At 41.4% G+C, this 21,644-nt stretch overlaps 1 protein-coding gene across 2 annotated transcripts in view; it reads left to right on the top strand.

The window, feature by feature from the left end:
- The first annotated feature begins 4,866 nt into the window (after window positions 1-4,866).
- Window positions 4,867-21,644, top strand: part of dph7 (diphthamide biosynthesis 7) — a 28,845-nt gene continuing 12,067 nt past the window's right edge. Inside the window, exons 1-4 of one of the 2 annotated variants that reach the window (XM_043719896.2) lie at window positions 4,867-4,886; window positions 14,904-15,096; window positions 16,049-16,188; window positions 21,478-21,565. In XM_043719896.2, the coding sequence (XP_043575831.2) occupies window positions 14,947-15,096; window positions 16,049-16,188; window positions 21,478-21,565 (378 nt within the window). In that variant the 5' untranslated portion in view covers window positions 4,867-4,886; window positions 14,904-14,946. Of the gene's footprint in view, window positions 4,887-4,929; window positions 4,948-14,903; window positions 15,097-16,048; window positions 16,189-21,477; window positions 21,566-21,644 lie in introns of those variants that run through there. The other variant, XM_043719897.2, reaches the window with a different exon arrangement.

The raw sequence follows: 21,644 nt of genomic DNA, 5'->3' as shown, positions 1-21,644 counted from the left end.
CAATAGGTTCAAATGGAAGTGTGTCTGGTAGTGACAGAAAATGAACATTATGCAGTAATATGTCCTTAGAGCAATTGAGATGTTGTATGTATAACCCGATATCGCTGTTGTTTAATGGTTGACTTGTATTCTCAGTAGTAGGAAGATTTGTGGATATCTTTGGACACGCAGTGAGTGGGTTGTTTTCCAAATACACACTTTAATTGGACATTATTTTTCTTCATTTCAGAATATAGAGAGTGTGTTCTAACTCTTGTCACAAGATCATTTTTCTTGTCTGAGAAAAAGGATCTGTTGAAAGGTATGCTGGAGTCTAGCTCCATTGTCTTACCAAGCCACCTAACTCAAGAGAGCAATTCATGTCCCACTATGAAAATAAAAGAAATCACAGTTGTAAAGATAGTCTTCTGCTTTATATTTTGGGTTGTCTGAAATGAAAACTAATGAATAAAAATGTTGACCAACATGAATTTGGCAGTGAACTCCATAAACCAGAAAGAACAGGTCTTCAAATTAATTTTTTTTGTGCTGCATAGCATTTACTTTCACACTGTCTCTATAAATTCTTGAGCAACAGACATAGCCATGTCAAATGTTCAATTAACACAGCAAACTTAACTGTAAAATCTTTGTTTAAACATAACCAAATTGTTCCCAGCATCTGGATTAATATTCTGGAGAAGCCCTGTTTATGACTGCTGTAGATATCAATATATTTGTTTTTAAAAAAATGAATTCCCAGATGCAGGCATAGCAATCTAGAATCCCAGGCTAATGTTCTAAGGACATTAGTTGAATTCCAGGTGAGATTTGGATTCAATAAAAGGGTAATCTAATGTTTACTGTATAACCACTGTTGATTGTTGAAAAATCCTATCTGATTCACTAATGTTCTTTATCTGCTGCCCTTACATAGTCCAGTCTACAAGTGACTCCAGACCCTCGGAAACTCTCAAATATACTCGGGGCAATTACTGATAGCCAGTAAATGATGGTCCAGAAAGTGACACCCATATCCTATGAATTAATTTAAAAATTGTTAAATTGTCATTGTACTGTTAATATAATTACTGTTAATATAAAAGGGCTACTGCACTCAGCAGCTCACATATCATTAGCTTATTGACCTTTCAGAAGTGACCTGTATAAGAAGGACGGATTGCACCTAAATTGGAAGGGGACTAATATACTGGCAGGGAAATTTGCTAGAGCTGCTCGGGAGGATTGAAACGAGTAAGGTAGGGGATCGGGACGCAGGGAGGTAGTGAGGAAAGAGATCAATCTGAGACTGGTACAGTTGAGAACAGAAGCGAGTCAAACAGTCAGGCCAGGAAGGGAGAAGGTAGGACTAATAAATTAAACTGCATTTATTTCAATGCAAGGGGCCTAACAGGGAAGGCAGATGAACTCGGGGTTAGAAACATGGGACTGGGACATCATTGCAATTACAGAAACATGGCTCAGGGATGAGCAGGACTGGCTTTGTGTGTGGGAAATCATGTCTCACAAACTTGATTGAGTTTTTTGAAGAAGTAATAAAGAAGATTGATGAGGGCAGAGTGGTAGATGTGATCTATAGTGACTTCAGTAAGGCATTCGACAAGGTTCCCCATGGAAACTGGTTAGCAAGGTTAGATCTCACGGAATACAGGGAGAACTAGCCATTTGGATACAGAACTGACTCACATGTAGAAGACATCGTGGTGGTGGAGGGTTTTTCAGAACGGAGGCCTGTGACCAGTGGAATGCCATAAGGATCGGTGCTGTGTACTCTACTTTTCATCATTTATATAAATGATTTGGATGTGAGCATAAGAGGTATAGTTAGTAAGTTTGCAGATGACACCAAAATTGGAGGTGTAGTGGAGAGTGGACAGCAAAGAAGGTTACCTCACATTACAACAGGATCTTGATCAGAAAGATGTGGCAGATAGAGTTTAATTCAGAAAAATGTGAAGTGCTGCATTTTGGGAGAGCAAATGTTAGCAGGACTTATACACTTAATGGTAAGGTCCTAGGGAGTGTTGCTGAACAGAGACCTTGGTGTGCAGGTTCATAACTCTTTGAAAATGGAGTTGCAGGTCGATAGGATAGTGAAGAAGGCGTATGGTATGCTTTCCTTTATTGGTCGGAGTATTGAGTACACATACCACCCTCTGTGTGGAAAAGGTTGCCTCTTAGCGCTCTCATATCTTTTCTCTCTCACCCTAAACCTATGCCCTCTAGTTCTGGATTCCCCCACCCCAGGGAAAATACTTTGCCTATTTATCCTATCCAATGTCCTGTAGAGCCGCAACATGACCTCCCATCTCCTGTACTCGATACTCTGACCAATAAAGGAAAGCATACCAAATGCCTTCTTCACTATCCTGTCTACCTGCAACTCTACTTTTGTACTCTATTCTTCTACTAATAAAGCCCAAGATGCTATGTGCTTTATCAACTGTGCTCTCCACCTGTAGTGCCACCTTCAATACGTTATGTACACGGACTACCTTCTATCAGCAACTCAGTCATGTGCTGAAGAACATATAAATATAATTTAAGTTTTTAATTTGAGGTCTTGAACCCAAATGCAACCCACACCTAGGGTTGCATTTCAGTCTTACATCTTACAGGTTGCATTTAAGCAAACTAAGTTGCCTCGATTACTCTAGGTGTGGTGGTGGTGATAATCAGTCCTGAAACTGGGCAGATTGTAGATTTGCATTGGGTATGTTACGATCTTAGAACAAATATTACTCTTCTTGTTTGTAATTTTAAGCAAACAGCATGGGGAGTTTACTTTGAGAGAGACAGAGATATTGAAAAGCAGAGATGTTTCATTAAACTTTACAGAACATTGGCAAGACCATACTTGGAGTACTGTGAGCAATTCCAGTCTCCATATTACAAAATCATATTGTTGCATTTGACAAACTGCAAAAATGATTTACAAGAGCAATATCAGAAGAGAAAGCTTCCACCAATGAGAAAGGTTTGAAAAGCTGTAGTGCTGTGCTTTAAAAGGGCTGAGAAATGACCTGATTGCAGCTGATAAAATTCTGAAGGTATCGTAGATGTTGGTGTGTTTCCACTTAAGGGTATTCACTCATAAATGTGGAATTCCATGAGAAACTTCGTAGGGTAATAGGACTTGAGAGCTGGAGAAGGCATTTAGGCTCATCCATTTGCTTTACCAATCAATAACATCATGACCTCTGATCTAGTTATAAGACCGTAAGAAATAGGAACATTTCCATACAGCGCCTCAAGTCAGCTCTGCTATTCAATAGGTTCCATGGCTGATCCAACACTACTAATGTCCCATAACGTTAGATTCTTGGTCAGAAGAGAAATCAATCTTAGACTTAAATGTAAACAAAAGTTCTGCGCCCCACTGCTCTCTGTGGCAAAGAGCTCTGTTGGAGTTTGGAAGGGAAGAAACCATGGCAGAAGCTGCTATCTATAGTAATATATTGTATGATGTTGATCAAAGTATAGTTATGTGCTGTGTTATATAACAAAAGGTAGGTACATATCATCAAAATTGAGAATTAAGTATATAAGCATTATGGGATTTAACTGTATACGTGTGGATACTCAGCCTAAGGTTAATAGAAGAGGCTGGAATATGGTTGAATAAGATGCATTGACGGCCCAAGGATAAATGATAAGAAGTAAATGTCATGAGATCAAGGGATGATCTAAAGCTGTCCATGGACAGATCATGTAGCTACAGGATGAGCCTAGTTTGAATTGTATGCAATCATGCAAGTTAATAACCCGTTTGGTTTGTGACAGCCAAGATGGGCTACAAGTTAATTTATAAAAGAGTGTATGTTCTCCTTTATTCAGTGGAAAGGTTGTTTGGACTACTGCTATAAATAATAAACCTTCGACAATTGGAACAGATCTGGATGTTGAGTGGTGCTTTGATCAGTCGATTTCAACCCCATAGATTCTCAACCCTCTGAAAGAAGAAATTATTTTTCATCTCAGTCTTAAATTGGCACCTGTTAATTCTGAGACTACACCCTTCGGACCTAGACTCTTTCATGGTGGTAAATATCTTCTCAGTATTTACCCTGTTAAGCCCCTTAAGGTTTGGCTTCAACTCCATTTGAAATCAAGTGGAGAGGGGATGAGTTGGGGGGGTAGGGGAGGGGGATGAGTTGCGAGGGGGGGGAAGAGAGGGGATGAGTTGCGAGGGGGGGAGAGAGGGGATGAGTTGCGAGGGGGGAGAGAGGGGATGAGTTGCGAGGGGGGGGAGAGAGGGGATGAGTTGCGAGGGGGGGGAGAGAGGGGATGAGTTGCGAGGGGGGGGAGAGAGGGGATGAGTTGCGAGGGGGGGGGGAGAGGGGATGAGGTTGGGGGTGGGGAAGAGGGGATGAGTTTGGGGGTGGGGTGGGGAGAAGAGAGGGGATGAGGTTGGGGGTGGGGTGGGGAGATGAGGAAACTGGTGAAATCAACATTGATGTCTTGGTGGTTGGAGGGTCCCAAGGCGGAAGATGAATCATTCTTCCTCCAGACATAGGGTGGCTAGGATTTGGCAGTGGAGAAGGCCCAGGACTTGCATATCCTTGGCGGAGCCTCCTTCACCGCCAAATCCTAGCCATATGAACATATTTGAGGTACCTCTGGAGTATGGTCCAGTTGATTGCCCGCTCCATGTGAAGCACCAGCTCACGCCCAGCGGCGGTTGAAGGGTTGCAGTCACGTGCTGCCCTTCCGACGCAACCCTCCCCAATCGTCGTCATCGATAGGGCGGGCGGCGAGGGCAAGAACCCGGTCACCTCACCGTGACTGGTTACAAGGGCTGTCAATCACCCACCGGCGGAGTGTGGGCGGGAGGAAGTTGTCTTAAACCGGAAGCGAGTGAACGAGGTGGAGAGCGCGCGAGGAGGGTGAGTGCTGGTGGCGGTTGGGGAAAAGCAGGCGCGAGGGCAGTCTGTCCAACTGACCAAGGTGGTCCCCGCGAGGGATTTCTGCGGGGAATTCAAATCATAAGAGTTGTTTTGAGTACATTGTGGGAGGTTATGCTATATGATTCAGTCTCCAGGAATGTGCCCCATCTGTGGTTTATTTTGGGACCTGGTGGAGAGGAGAGCGCCGGTGGGTTTGTAGTCCCTGTCTTGCCCTTGGTCGATTCTTTATGTGGGATTAATGCAATTTGAGGAAATTAAGCGTCTTTAGTTCGCTTTAGAGGAGTAAAGCCCTTCAAATGGGAGGATTTATTTGTCCTGGCTGCTAAAAGGATTAGGCTGGTTCTGTACAGGTCCTGGATGTTTTGAGTGTTGTGCGAATGATTTTAGTTTTAGTCTACCCTGTTGGTTGGTCACCATACACGCTGACGACAACTTTTGTGTAATGCTTTTAACATAGTCAAACGTAAAAAGGTAAAAACGATGACTGCAGATGCTGGAAACCAGATTCTGGATTAGTGGTGCTGGAAGAGCACAGCAGCTCAGGCAGCATCAGAGGAGCAGCGAAATCGACGTTTTGGGCAAAAGCCCTTCATCAGGAATAAAGTCTCAAGACTGTTCCCATGAGTAAACTGGGCTAACGTTGACAACGAGCTAAGTCAGGCGCCACTAAGGCTGTAAAGTTTTGGTGACAGTGATAGGTGTTTTGATCCATGGCTGCTAATGTTGGGTGTTCATGGGGCCAGAGGTGGAAATTGTAGGGCTGGTGAAAGTCGACAGCTGAGCATATTGAGGAGCAAACCAACGTTTGATGCAAATCAGTACATTTTTCCCTCTTTCCCCATCCATTCTGATCAGAACCTAGTTCTTGTCAGCATGACCTCCCACTCTTTTCTCTGTTGCAGGCCTGGATTTCCACCTGTATGTTGTCAGTAGGAATGAATCTCTAATTAAATGGAGACAAAGAGAGAGCAGGCAGAATAAATATCAAAGGGGAAATAGGAAGGGGAGGGAAGACCAATGAAGGAGAAATTGGTAGTATGGAAGTTAGTGAAAGGAATTTGTATACAGATGTTAATGGAAGGAGTCATAAAAAAGTTGGGAATGTGCTAATATGAGAAAGGAAGGACAGTAGTTAATGTGGGTGATAATGGCAAGGTGTAAAAAAAGTCTTCAGGGAGTATTCCAAATGCTAGCTGTGCTAGGATATAGTGGAATAACAGTGCCTCCTTAATCTTTTCATTTTAGAGGACAAAGTCCGAACTCTCAAGTCACCAAGTTAGTCCAAAAGGTTTATGTGAAATCATGAGCTTTTAGAGCACTTGACATCTTAGTGGAAAGAGAAAGTGAAATGATATCTGGTGTAAGTGGATTGGCTTAAAGAAGACCTTCAAAGGATATGGTTGCTTGAGGTGAATTGTCGTTGGTCTGATTTTTTTTTTGTTAGTGTAGTATGTCTGTTTATTCAGCACTTAATGTTGATATTTAAGGTTGCAAGGTACATGCTGATCTCAGTTCACTGTTGTCTGTCCCTCATTGTAGGTGACTGTTTTTCACTTTGAGACAAAAATGACAGCATATTTGTGTACTTTCTTGGGGCTGTGACTTGACAGAAATTCTGGGATTTAAATAATTAATCAAAGCCTGCACCCCCGTATTAAGCGATTAAAGACTTAACAGTAATCTAGGTTTGTCTAATACGTCACATCAGTTGTACGACACTTTGATCTTGTAGTATAAATTGTCCTATGATCCTGTCCCACTAGCTGCCTGATGAAGGAACAGCACTCTGAAAGCTTGTACTTTCAAATAAACATTGAACTATAACCTGGTGATTTTTAAACTTGTGCACACTAGAATTGTAGTGCACCAATGTTAGAGGGAATGAATGGTTAAAGTGGTAGATGGGGCTAATCAGGTAGACTGTTTCACGTTGAAAGATTTTGAATTTCTTTTGATGTTAAACTGAGCTCTTCCAGGTGTAATGTTAAAAGATTGAACATCTCTTTTTGGATGTTAATGTAATATTAAAGGGTTAAACTGCATTGACTCCACATTCTGGAATGTGGATGACTCCAACCCCATTTAGACAGTCATTTGCTGCTACTCCCCTTACTATTATCAAATTAAACTATCATTCTAACTCTTCCATTCAGAAATGCTTTCATAGACATCTGAAGCTACAACATATCACACTTACATTATCTTGGGGAATCACTAAATCGTCTGCATAACGATTCCCCAGGATTAGGGCATTTACATTTGCATTATTTCAGAGGATGATCTCAACCTATCTTTGTACCTGGGTTAACACGTGGCTGGGGGGTTGTCTTGAGTGATGTGACTGTGGCGGAGTGGGCAGAGCATTTGTAAGCATTTGCCAACTGATCTGTATAAAGGGGGTGTGTTTTCTTTGTTCGGGGCCTCTTTGACTCGACTTCACGTGCCTGTGAAGAGGGTCAAAGGGGTCACCTAGCTTGCACAGGCTTTAATAAGCTTTAGGTGAAAATGAATACTGCAGATGCTGGAAATTAATGTCAAGAGTGTGGTGCTGGAAAAGCACAGCAGGTCAGGCAGCATCCAAGGAGCAGGAAAACCGATGTTTTGGGCAAAAGCCCTTCATTAGGAATGAGGCTGTGAGCCTTGGGGTGGAAAGATAAATGGGGGAGAAGGTAGCTGAGTGTGCAATAGGCAGATCGAGGTCAGGATAAAGGTGATAAGTCGGAGAGTGGTGTGGTGCGGTGCAGATAGATGAGAGGGAAGATGGATAGATGGGACAGGTCAGGAGGACGGAGCTGAGCTGGAAGGTTGGAATTGGGTACGGGTGCTGTTTTGCAGAAGTTGGTGTGTGAATTGCATGTCGTGTGTCAAACCTTGGGGAAAGAGCACAGGCAGCTAGGGAGTCTTCCTTCACCCATGTGTCTTCTATTATATATGGAGTTTGCAGCTTGTGCAGTTAGGTTACTGGAGTTGAAAAGTGTGGTGCTGAAAAAACACAGGCCAGTCAGCATCCGAGGAGCAGGAGAATTGATGTTTCGGGCATAAGCCCTTCAGGAATGAGGCTGGTGTGCCCGCTTGGCACACCAGCCCCCTTCCTGAAGAAGGGCTTATGCCCGACATGTCGATTCTCCTGCTTCTCGGGTGCTGCCTGGCCTGCTGTGTTTTTCCAGCACCACACTTTTCAACTCTGGTCTCCAGCATCTGCAGTCCTCACTTTCTCCCAGTTAGGTTACTAGTCTAGTGACCTCCCCAGGATGTTGATCAATAGGAAATTCAGCAGTGACAATGTTTTCGTGGTTAGACACTCATGATGGAGGTGAGCATTACTTGGTGTTTGTGTCTCCCCTCTGTTATTTATCGCCATTAGACTCTGATAAGAAATTGTGTTGTTTGGGAATCAGGTTCGCTCCTCGAAGAGGAACTGAAATTCATAATTTAGAGTTCTAGGGATGTTGTGACCGAAGGTGATCGCTAAGATCTGAGTCGATTGCTGAGCCAATTTTGAAGCTTTTTTTGTTTTATCTGCTATTTAATGTGCAATTTATTACTTGACCAAGATTTGCCTGTTCAGGTTTGTGTGTCCTACTTATTTGGCTAGCTAAGTATAAGGTGTTGCAATTTGATTGGTCAAACTACGCTATGTTAAGCAAAACATACTTTGTTCATACGTTAGTTAAAATGCAACAAAAGAAGAAATTGGAGTAACTTAACTTTTCCAGCAGTGTTAACAATAAATTATTTAATTACTCAACAGTGACTGTTCCAATATAGTAGCTTTCAATAACCACAACTTTGGCAAAAGGCAAATTCAGTAAAATAGATTCTCACACGTGCAATTCTAGTAGCAGGAAGAGAACCCCCAGCGTTTGGTTGGAAATAAGAAGAAAAACAGTATCTACATCCAGCTTCAATCCCCAGCAGCTGCTACTGAACAACTAAAATGGAAAATCCTTTTTGTGGGGTAACGTACCCCTTTCTGTTCAGGCTGCTTCTATTGTTCCAACTTTTACCAAAAGAAACCCCAAAGCCTCAAACCTGTTTTTTGGATTCAAATAGACAGCTTGTTCCTATGTTTTAAAACCTCATTTTTTTTTTAAAAAAAAAGGACAAAATGCACCCTCTTAAGACCATAGTGTCTTTGCAAACTTCTTGGAATCTCAGCTAGAATTGGGTTTGAAGTATTACCCAGAAAATCTTAAAGTTCCTCCAGATCTCCTTTGAATCCTCCCACTACCTCCAGATCTCCTTCGAATCCTCCCACTTCCTCCAGACCAAAGGGGTAGCCATGGGCACACATATGGGCCCCAGCTATGCCTGTCTCTTTGTGGGCTACGTAGAACAGTTGATCTTCCGTAATTACACCGGCACCACTCCCCACCTCTTCCTCCGCTACATTGATGACTGTATTGGCGCCACCTCGTGCTCCCGCGAGGAGATTGAGCAATTCATCAATTTTGCCAACACATTCCACCCTGACCTTAAATTTACCTGGACCATCTCTGACACCTCCCTCCCCTTCCTGGACCTCTCCACCTCCATTAACAACAACTGACTTGACACTGACATTTTTTACAAACCCACCGACTCCCACAGCTACCTGGATTACACCTCTTCTCACCCGTCCTCTTGCGAAAATGCCATTCCATATTCCCAATTCCTCCGCCGCATCTGCTCCCAGGAGGACCAGTTCCACCACAGAACACACCAGATGGCCTCCTTCTTTAGAGACCGCAAGTTCCCTTCCCACGTGGTTAAAGATACCCTCCAAAGCATCTCGTTCACATCCTGCACATCCACCCTCAGATCCCACCCCTCCAACCGTAACAAGGACAGAACGCCCCTGGTGCTCACCTTCCACCCTACTAACCTTCGCATAAACCAAATCACCCACCGACATTTCCGCCACCTCCAAACAGACCCCATCACCAGGGATATATTTCCCTCCCCATCCCTTTCCGCCTTCCGCAAAGACCGTTCCCTCCGTGACTACCTGGTCAGGTCCACGCCCCCCTACAATCCACCCTCCCATCCTGGCATCTTCCCCTGCCACCGCAGGAACTGTAAAACCTGCGCCCACGTCTCCTCCCTCACCTCTATCCAAGGCCCTAAAGGAGCCTTCCACATCCATCAAAGTTTTACCTGCACATCCACTAATATCATTTATTGTATCCATTGCTCCCGATGCGGTCTCCTCTACATTGGGGAGACTGGGCGCCTCCTAGCAGAGCGCTTTCGGGAACATCTCTGGGACACCCGCACCAATCAACCACAGTGCCCCATGGCCCAACATTTCAACTCCCCCTCCCACTCTGCCGAGGACATGGAGGTCCTGAGCCTCCTTCACCGCTGCTCCCTCACCACCAGACGTCTGGAGGAAGAACGCCTCATCTTCCGCCTCGGAACACTTCAACCCCAGGGTATCAATGTGGACTTCAACAGTTTCCTCATTTCCCCTCCCCCCCCCCCCCCCCCCCCCCCCCCCCAACCTCACCCTAGTTCCAAACTTCCAGCTCAGCACTGTCCCCATGACGTGTCAGAACTTGTCCTGCCTGGCTATCTGCTGTTCCACCTATCCACTCCACCCTCTCCTCCCTGACCTATCACCTTCATCCCCTCCTCCACTCACCCATCGTACTCTATGCTACTTTCTCCCCACCCCCACCCTCCTCTAGCTTATCTCTCTACGCTTCAGGCTCTCTGCCTTTATTCCTGATGAAGGGCTTTTGCCCGAAACGTCAGTGATGCTGCCTGAACTGCTGTGCACTTCCAGCACCACAAATCCAGAATCTGGTTTCCAGCATCTGCAGTCATTGTTTTTACCTCCTTAAGTAGCATAAAACCTAGTTTAACTTTCAGGTAATTGCATAACTTCCGTTCTTGCTGTTGAACCTTATTAAATACCTCTCCAACTTATCCCAACTGCTCACTTGTCCAATTTATCACATCTTGCTCACTCATTTCAAATACGATTCCAAGAATTGCAGGGAGACAAAAAAAAACTGCAGCAAAACATTGTTGCTTGGATATTCTGCTGAGGTGATGGTCCCAGATGCACAACTCCAATGACTATGCGAAATCCCAGCCTTGTACAAATTGCCTGATAATTGACTATTCCAATGAGCAATTTCCCTGCATTTGGAATCCTCCCAACAAAAAGAACCCTTAAAGTTTGAATATTTGCAGGATTCTATTTCTGTTAATAGTTACCAGGAAAGTTAAGATAATTAAAACCTTAGTCAAATTCTTGAGTAACAATTAAACTACTACTGACTAAACTCATTATTAAGCTTTCCAGCCTCAAATACTGAGACAGACACTCTGGTTTTCTGGAGAAGTTGGATTCAGAAGTGTCTAGTAGACATTTTTTGCTATTTGTTCACAGGATGAGCATGTAGCTGGCAGACCTAACATTACCCTTAATTTCCCAGAGGCCAGTTTAGAGTCAACATCATTGCTGTGGGTCTGGATTTGCATGTTGGTCAAATCAGGCGAAGATGGGAGATTTCATTTCCTAAAAAACATGAATAAGCCAGGTTTTTCCTGGCAGTTGGCATTGATTACATGGTTGATGTTAGGCCAGCTGTTATTGAATTCAGAGATCACCACCTGCCTGTGTGGGATTCAAACCTATGTCTCCAGAATTTTGGCCTGGGGTTCTGGATTGTTATTAACACTGCCGCTTCCTCTCTGGTAATGCGGAGGAATTTTAGGTTGGGGAAATTTCTGGATATAGTGGAAATCTGTTGCTTTTTGGAAGGTAGACCATTTCTCTGTGGAGGGTGTTGAGTAAATAAACTTCATCCAGCTTGGTGAGATTGAAATTGCGAGGCCTAAATGCAGTCAGGTAAGATGGGATTTCTGTTTGAAGGACAAATTATACTCAAATTTGGACTTTTTTTTCCCCCCAGAAGTGATGAATTTTGTTTTATTCAAGTTTCCACCCGATTAATTTGTCATTTACCAAGTATGAATTCTTCCATGAAGTTGAGCAATTCGGCAGTATTTGAAAACTCAGTGTTTTACATTTAAATATTCAAGTAGTTTGATTAAATTATGAATATAGCTGAAAATGAGTTATTACAAATAGATTTGAAACTAGCGTGTATATTTTCAGCTTTGACAAAGGGTCAGTTAGACTCGAAACATCGTCTTTTCTCTCCTTACAGATGCTGCCAGACCTGTTGAGATTTTCCAGCATTTCCTCTTTTGGTTTCAGATTCCAGCATCCACAGTAATTTGCTTTTATCCAGTGTATATTTTCTTACCAAGTTGAAAGAGTGTATGGTCACTTTGAGAGAGCTGAACTGACTTGCTAATAGGTGTAGGGAGCGCTGAGAATTGATAATGTGTAACAATCAGCTTGGGATTGTTTTGATGTTAAGGCAACAGGATTTGAATGTAAGCAATTAATTTAAATTATGCCCAGGATACCAAAAACCATTTGAATTTAATTCTATTGCTAACATGAGACCAATGAGAGTCTTGGGAGTATAAAAAGGAAGGCAATTTTGAAAATTAGTTGGAACTAACTGCCCATCAAACATGAGAGCACCCCATCTGAAAGGGTTCTCAGTGAGCTCAAAGAAATCTCTCCGAAGAGTATTTAAAGAGTAACAAGACTGTTTGTTTGTTTTTACTGCGAGTATTTTTATTTATAAACAATGCCCAGGGAGAAGAGAGCAGATTTGGGAGGACCAGAAAGAAGACAGTATAAGAGACTGGGCATTGAGATTAATGTTCAAAAATTGTTATTAGAGCAGCACTTTGAGTTGGCATCAGTGATTTGTTAAGAAAAAGGGGACTTGGGTTTATTAGTAGTTTTTGTTTAGTGTTTACTGTTAGAATTGGGTATTTTTCTTTAAGCATTGGACATCAGGGGTTTCTTTCATTCTTTCGTTTAGCAGATTGAGACGGGGCAAGCTTATCTAGGTGTTTTAGTTATAATTAGCAGAGGTGTTCTGCATCGTAACAATTTTAATAACCTTGTTATAGACTATTTTTAATGTATGCGTTGTAATGTTAATTAGCTGGAAAGTTCTTTAGGAGTTCCTGAGGTCATACAATAGTCTAGAGAAATGAAAGTCTTTGTTGTTTTAAATAACAGAATAATTTAAAGTGCATGACTGTTTACCAGTTTCACTGCATGACCTGCAATGTTTTAATGCATCTAATATTTTTAATATTTAGCAACTTCTAATTAGTATCCCTGTGACTTTGTTTTTGTGTGTGTATATAAAGTTTAATTTCAAGAGATTCCTTGAAGTCCCCACAAATCAGTGGAAACCCACTGCACTGATTTGATGTGGGAACATTATGAATTTTAAAAAAGACCATCTTCCAGCAAAATAACTTTGAAATGTTCTAAAGTGCATGTGGCAACCTCTTTGCAATGGTTTCAATTTAAGTTTGAAATTCCTCACCTTTTTTGTTGGTTTGGCTGAGTTTTGGCAAATAGTGCTGAAAAAGCAACGCATCTGGTACTGTCGTTGGTATTTTGAATGGGGTTAAGGGAGCATCATTTTGGAGTGAATAGATGAAGCTTTAGACTTGGAGATTTTGTCTGGCCTCAGTCCTTGAAGTTGCAGAAATGGGAGCTTTTTTTAGCCAGTGCTAAATAAACATAAGGTCACAGGTGCAATTCACTACCTAATGTTGGTTTTACATATTTAAAATTTAGTTTTCATGGTCATGGCTGTTGAGAAAAATAAATGCTATATCAAGAGATCTCAAGTTTTTGGCCTTTGTGGTGGCTTTGGCAGTTGTGGGGGTCATATGTTAAAAACTTTGTAAAAAAAAAGTAATTCAATAGGGTTAACAACCAGTTTTCAAACATTCAGGCCGGAGTCATAGTCATAGAGATAGATAGGATAGTGAAGGTGGTGTTTGGTATGCTTTCCTTTATTGGTCAGAGTATTGAGTACAGGAGTTAGGAGGTCATGTTGCGGCTGTACAGGACATTGGTTAGGCCACTGTTGGAATATTGCGTGCAATTCTGGTCTCCTTCCTATCAGAAAGATGTTGTGAAACTTGAAAGGGTTCAGAAAAGATTTCCAAGAATGTTGCCAGGGTTGGAGGATTTGAGCTACAGGGAGAGGCTGAACAGGCTGGGGCTGTTTTCCTGGAACGTCGGAGGCTGAAGGGTGACCTTATAGAGGTTTACAAAATTGAGGGGCATAAATAGACAAGGTCTAAGGTAGAAGACAGGGTGGTGGTGGAGGGTTGTTATTCAGACTGGAGGCCTGTGACCAGAGGAGTGCCACAAGGATCGGTGCTGGGCCCTCTATTTTTTTTTGTCATTTACATAAATGATTTGGTTGCGAGCATAAGAGGTGCAGTTAGTAAGTTTGCAGATGACACCAAAATTGGAGGTGTAGTGGACAGTGAAGAGGGTTACCTCAGATTACAACAGGATCTTGACCAGATGGGCCAATGGGCTGAGAAGTGGCAGATGGAATTTAATTCAGATAAATGTGAGGTTCTGCATTTTGGGAAAGCAAATCTTAGCAGGACTTATACATTTAATGGTAAGGTCCTAGGGAGTGTTGCTGAGTGTTTCAGATTGGTTTGTACATGATAGGCACATGGATGATTAATAAAATGAGGGGTATGTAGATTAGTTTTATCTTAGGATAAACGATTGTGCAGCATCAAGGGCCAAAGAGCCTGTGCTGTAATGTTCTATGTTGTATGGTCTATGCAGTGAAAGTAGATAAGATAGATTAGGGAGAAAGGAATAAGTTCTGTTGACGATGCTGTAGGTTGCTTAAATGAAACCTATTTGTCTATTTCTGCACTTTGCGCTGCAGATGGTACGTCTGTACTTTGTAATATATCAAAATCAATATTTTAAGTTACGTATTTTCATTATGATGCTATTTCAAATCTGTATAATGCTTTTTGCATAAGTTTGGAACTACTTCCTTGCTAAACAATTAAATGGTTTTTGTTAGTGAATTTTATCCATCTAAATTGACGTTAATTGTCAACTTTCTTTGTTAGATGCTGCATTTCTTCTGAATGATCGCACCAGGTTTTGGAATGAATGAATGACATGGAGGCTCGATGCACAGCTCGAACCCTGCAGGTGGTGGATACAGAGTATAGTGCAGATGCTGTAGAGTGGTGCCCCATTGAAACATGGCACAATGTACTGACTTGTGGCACTTATCAACTGAAGAATCCCAATGAGAAGGTATAGTGCCATTCGTAAGAGACCTTGATTCAAGCAGCAAAGATAGGAGAAAGATTAAACTAGTCAGCCCCTTGAGTCCAGTCCGCCATTCAGTACGATCATGGCTGATCTGATTTACTCTGTTTCTGCTTAGCCCTGATTTTACTTTTCACCTGTTGGCTTATCAAGAATCTATGTATCTCTGCCTTAAACGTTTGAAGGACTCCACTTCACAGCCTTGAGAAAGAGTTCCACAATTTCTTAATGCTGAGAAAAAAAATTCTCCTTTTAACTCTGTCTAAAATTGTCAACCCTTTATTTTAATAGTGACATACTATTCTGTATTTGCCCACAAAAGGAAGCATTCTTTTCACATGGAACCTTTCAAAACACCAGCAAATATTTATTTCAATCAAGTCATCTGTTACTTCTCTAAACTCCTGTGGATGCAAATCTAGACTGACGACCATTCCTTGAGGCAAACCACCCATTCAGGTATTAGTCAAGTAAACCTCTGAAATGCTTCCAGTGCATTTGCATCCTTAAGTAAGGTGAGCAGTATTATAGCCGTACTTCAAAATGGTGTCTCAATGTGTTGATAACTTATAAGACTAACTATTTTTTAAATGTTTAATGTACTAGGACTTCCTTCTTAGAACTGATGAATGCAGATTAGAAGGCTTTTGTTTTATTTCATAACTGCTGCACTCAGTGGGACAGAAGTAGGAATACTCCAATTGTCCTGATAATTCCGAAGCTCTGAAAATTAAACATCTTAATTTCAGCAATTCACAAACTGATCTGTGTATAATTCATCTGTCGTGATGATTGTCGAGAGTAGGCTGTGGTTCAGGTGTGATTCCTGTTACAGTTAAAATATTTAATTCAAAAACTTTAACTCAAAGACTCCCCTTGAACTTAGCATGCTTAGCAGTTTTGTGTTTAACTTGTTTAATTTGTGGGTTTTTTTTAGGGTGCAGGAGACTCTGACAGCAATGAGCCCCATTTGAGACATGGGCGTCTTTATCTTTACTGTTTCAATGAGGATCAGCACTATTCTCCACTAACAGAGATACAGAGGATTGAAATGCCAGCAGTATTAGATCTCAAATGGTAAGCATGAAGAGTTTCACGCGTTGGGTAGTCCATTATTAAAGTTGAATTATTTTTTGGTAGCACTCAGTTGCAGTGGAGATGACAATAGACAGTTGGATCAGAAGTTCATCTCTGAAACGCCACCAGGGCCAAACAGCTTGCTTCTTCTCACAGTTCAGGCTCTGAAGTATGGGGATTTGGATAAGATGCACATTAGAAGTGTTGTCTCGAATAAGTTGTTGGTTTTTGGATTTTTTGTGACAGATGGTAACGGACATCGAGACTTGTAGTTGCACTCCTAAGAATCACAGATTCACATGAACTGTGGTTGTCTTTAGAAATTGATGTTAAGTTTATAGATTTATAGAGTCATAGAGATGTACAGCATGGAAACAGGTCCTTCGGTCCAACCCGTCCATGCCGACCAGATATCCCAACCCAATCTAGTCCCACCTGCCAGCACCCAGCCCATATCCCTCCAAACCCTTCATGTTCATATACCCATTCAAATGCCTCTTAAATGTTGCAATTGTACCAGCCTCCTCCACTTCCTATGGTAGCTCATTCCATGCACGTACCACCCTCTGTGTGAAAAAGTTGACCTAACTTTGGGCATGGTTAGGAACATGGGACTGGCATATCATAGTGAAGATCTACAACTCTTCAAGAGGGGTCTCTTGGTTTGAGATCGGTCAAAAGAATCGACAAATGCGGTCTATTCAAAAAGCAAAGGTCATTAGCTTATTAAATTAAGCTATCTTGATGTAATTCTATTCAGCAACACAGAGATTGAAGCTTCTGTGTTCCGTGGTGAAGTTGCGCAATTACATTTGAAAATTAACATTATTATTTGTTTTTAAGAAATAGTACAGCCTTAATTATAAGAAAGACCTATCATATAATAAGGTGACATGATTTACAGCAAGTTAATCCAATGATATTTTCTGGAAAAGGGTTCTTAATTACAAGAAAGGTCCAATCAACTGTAGTACGGTGACATGATTGAAGACAGGCTAATCCAATGTTATTCTATGCTAAAAGATATCTTATTTATGTAAATTGTAAATGTACTGGTTCAAGGTTAGTTCAAATGGTCAATTATTGTGTCAGTATTCTGCTTTAGAAAACTCTATTGTCCTCTTATCTTTGAATTTCAGCTTAGTTCTGCAAACCAGCAGTACAGGTTCACGGGCCATTTTATAGTATTCTTTTAAATCGAGAAACCATTTTGAGTAAATAAAAATCTACATATAATTGTTACCTAAATTCAAATTTTAGATCCTCAATAGCAATTACAGAAACATGGCTTAGGGATGGGCAGGACTGGCAGCTTAATGTTCCAGGATACAAATGCTATAGCAAGGGTAGAAAGGGAGGCAAGAGAGGAGGGGGAAGTGGCATTTTTGATAAGGGATAGCATTACAGCTGTGCTGAGGGAGGATATTCCTGGAAATACATCCAGAGAAGTTATTTGGATGGAACTGATAAATGAGAAAGGGATGATCACCTTATTGGGATTGTATTATAGACCCCCTAATAGTCAGAGGGAAATTGAGAAATAAACTTGTAAGGAGGCCCCATTTGGAGTACTGTGTCCAGTTTTGGTCCCCACGCCTCAGGATGGACATACTGGCACTGGAGCGTGTCCAGCGGAGATTCACACGGATGATCCCTGGAATGGTAGTTCTAACATATGAGGAACGGCTGAGGATCCTGGGATTGTATTCATTGGAGTTTAGAAGATTAAGGGGAGATCTAATAGAAACTTACAAGATAATATATGGCTTGGAAAGGGTGGACGCTAGGAAATTGTTTCCGTTAGGCGAGGAGACTAGGACCCGTGGACACAGCCTTAGAATTAGAGGGGGTAAATTCAGAACAGAAATGCGGAGACATTTCTTCAGCCAGAGAGTGGTGGGCCTGTGGAATTCATTGCCACAGAGTGCAGTGGAGGCTGGGACGCTAAATGTCTTCAAGGCAGAAATTGATAAATTCTTGATTTCACAAGGAATTAAGGGCTACGGGGAGAATGCGGGTAAGTGGAGTTGAAATGCCCATCAGCCATGATTGAATAGCGGAGTGGACTCGATGGGCCGAATGGCTTTACTTCCGCTCCTATGTCTTATGGTCTTATATCTGTAAGAATAATAGGGTGCTTATGGTAGGGGATTTTAACTTTACAAACATAGACTGGGTTTGCCATATTATTAAGGGTTTAGACGGGGAGGAATTTAAGTGTTTACAAGACAATTTTCTGATTCAGTATGTGGATGTACCTACTTGAAGATGCAAAACCTGACCTACTCTTGAGAAATAAGGCACAGCAGGTGACTGAGGTATCAGTGGGGGAGTACTTTGGGGCCAGCGATCATAATTCTATTAGTTTTAAAATAATGTTGGAAAAGGATAGATCAGATCTAAAAGTTGAAGTTCTAAATTGGAGAAAGGCCAATTTTGATGGTATCAGGCAAGAACTTTCAAAAGCTGATTGGGGGCAGATGTTCGCACATAAAGGGACAGCTGGAAAATGGAAAGCCTTCAGAAATGAGATAAGAATACAGAGAAAGTATATTCCTGTCAGGGTGAAATGAAAAACTGGTAGGTATAGGGAATGCTGGGTGACTAAAGAAATTGAGGGTTTGGTTAAGAAAAAGAAGGAAGCATATGTAAGGTATGGATAGGATAGATTGTTTCTTTGCTCTGATTGATTGAATTGTACTGCTCGAAATATGCAATTGTACATGCTGTACTGCATGTTTCCAGCTGGAAAAGAAATTGCAAAATAAATCACTCAATGAGTGTGGTACTTCCGGACCTTTGGCTGCAAAAGAAACTTTTAAGTTGAAATGGTGTATGTGCTTAAATGTCTACATTCATAAATAACCTATGAAACAATTCTAAAATATTAGAAAGAATACAATATAAATGTAATTGTTGTGTACAAATGTTAGAATTAAATTTGTCTGAATTTTAATTGATCCTGCCCCATCTAGTGACAGGACTAGTCACTGCAGGGTGCAACTGCCTCCATTGACTACCGTCTGCCACTAAGTGGAGCCAAAGACTGTTCCGAATGGGAGCTAGCAGAAATGGCTACTGGAGAGTCAAAAAAATTCTCAAAACCTTGAAAGGACAGGAAAGGGAATTCTTTGGGTTGGGTGAAGCAGGGAAGGGGAGGTAGTGTCAGTGGCGAGAAAGGGCTGAGGACAGTGACAGGAGCGGAGAAGAAGGACTGGGCGCAGAAACATGAGATGTCTTGAGCAGGTAGTACAGGATGTATGTAGGGCATAATGTTAAACTGAAACTCCTAATGTTAAAGATGTTGTCACAATTTTATTAGTGACCTTAAAGTGAAACAAAGTAAATGTCGGAAGGATGCTCCTAATGACTGAAATACAGAACCAAGAGTCGAAGGACATGGAGTAGGCCATTTAGGACTGTAATTAGGAAAAATGTCTTTACCCAGGCAGTGGTGAGGCTGTGGGATTCTGCTACAGAAAGGGGTTGATGCCAAAACAATGTTTTCAAGAATAAGACAGTAGTTATTATTTTGTATTATTGTTGTTAAGGGATCAAAGGGTATGGAAAGAAAGCAGGAACGGGTGACGGAGTTGGATAATCAGCCTTGATCACATTGAATGGAAAAGCATGCATTGAAGTGTCAAATGGTCAACCCCAATTTTCTGTAAAATGACATTACACAGTAAGGCCTTATTTACTTCGTGCTTTTTTTAAAAAAAATGTTCATCCATGCAGTGAGGGTGTTGCTGGCTAGGCTGGCATTTATTGCCCATCCTTAATTACCCAGAGGGCAGTTCAAGGTCAACCATATTATGTGATTGTGGATTCACATGTAGGCTAGACCAAGTAAGGATGGCATTTTCCTTCCCTAAAGGATGTTGGTAAAATAGATGTGATTTTCTGACTACCAACAATAGATTCATGGTTGTCATTAGATTCTTAATTCCAGATTTTTATTGAATGTAAAATCCACTATCTGCTGTGGTGGGATTTGAACCTTAGTCTCCAGGACGTTACCTGAGATTCAGCATTAACAGTCTAGTGGTGATAATACAAAGCCATCACCTCCCTATTTTCGCACTAATTGTTTTACAGTCAGAATTTTTGAAATATAGGAAATGCAGCAGCCAGCATACAAACAAGTCTCAAATGACCATACAATAATTACCATCATCTAAGTTTGGTGATCTAATTGTAAATGAAGCATTAAATATTGGCTAGAGCATAGGATAATTTTGCTTCTATATTGGGATCTTTTATGTTGACCCATTTGGCCTGTAATGTCACATCCAAAAGACATCACCTCTGAGAGTACAGCACTCCGTGTGGTACATCGAAGAAAGAGCTTATTTAAGGAAGGATGTAAATGTGTTGGAAACAGTTTAAAATAAGGTTTACCAGACTGATATCTGGAATGGACAGGTTGTCTTGAGGAAAGCATCCATTGGAGTTTAGTGGGTAACTTGATAAACGTGATCCTGAGTAGTATTGACCAGCTGCATGTCTAGAAGACATTACCTCTTCCACAGGATTGAGAACTAGCATTCAAAGATGAGAAATTGTTTTCTCTCAGGCGATCTTGAGTCTTTGCTTACACAACTTTGAAAAAAATGACTTCCAGAATCCGTGTCTCTTTAAGGTTGTTAAATAAATTCTTGGTGTTGTGTTGATGAGAGTTTTTTAGAATTAGGTTGTGGGAATATGGGATAATCAGGTCAACCATTTATTTAGTGGCAGAGCAGGCTCTTAAGGCCAAGTAGGCTGGTCCATCTCATTTGTATGTTGGTATGAGTTGAGGTAGAGGCAAAGTAGTGTCACTAATCTAAAATTAGGTGATCTTATGGATAACATGTTGGAAGTTCACAAGATTGCAAGCAGTCTTGTTCAATCTCGGACAGTTGGCCGCATGAAGCATTGGTAGCTTCAGTCTTCCCAACGTGATGACCAGGATCTTGTTGGAGAGATCAGTTAGGTTAAGCAAAGGAATGTCATGCGTAGAATTGACATTTGTAAGAGTCAGTTTGTAGCAGTCATGACTGGAACCTCCGTGACGCTAGTCAATTGTATTTTCCTACTGCTGGCTAACTCTCCACAGACTACAGACCTAACCTGAGATTTTTGTAATCTGCAAGTTTAATATTGAGCTGTATGTTGTATCTACCACTTCAGGCAGTAACGTCCTTTAAACGTTTGGAATTTGTTGACTTAAACTTTAAAAAACCGTTTTCTCTCAGTGAAATGAATGCTTGATGTTTGGAATCTAATCTAAAGCTATTTTGACTGTAGGTGTCATATACCAGTGGCAGGGCATCCTATTCTTGGCATTGCGAATGCTGAGGGAAGTCTGGAACTGCGTAGTTTGACACAATGTGAGGTATGTGGATTCATTGTTCTATAGGGTTATTAAGGAAACTTTTGAGATGCTAATCATCTTTTACATTTATATTGCATTT

The sequence above is a fragment of the Chiloscyllium plagiosum genome, unplaced genomic scaffold (assembly GCF_037043375.1).
Source record: "Chiloscyllium plagiosum isolate Xiang-an unplaced genomic scaffold, Cpla_swu_hap1 HiC_scaffold_21, whole genome shotgun sequence".
NCBI classification, from domain to species: domain Eukaryota; kingdom Metazoa; phylum Chordata; class Chondrichthyes; order Orectolobiformes; family Hemiscylliidae; genus Chiloscyllium; species Chiloscyllium plagiosum.
This window is presented reverse-complemented; position numbering and strand designations above follow the sequence as displayed.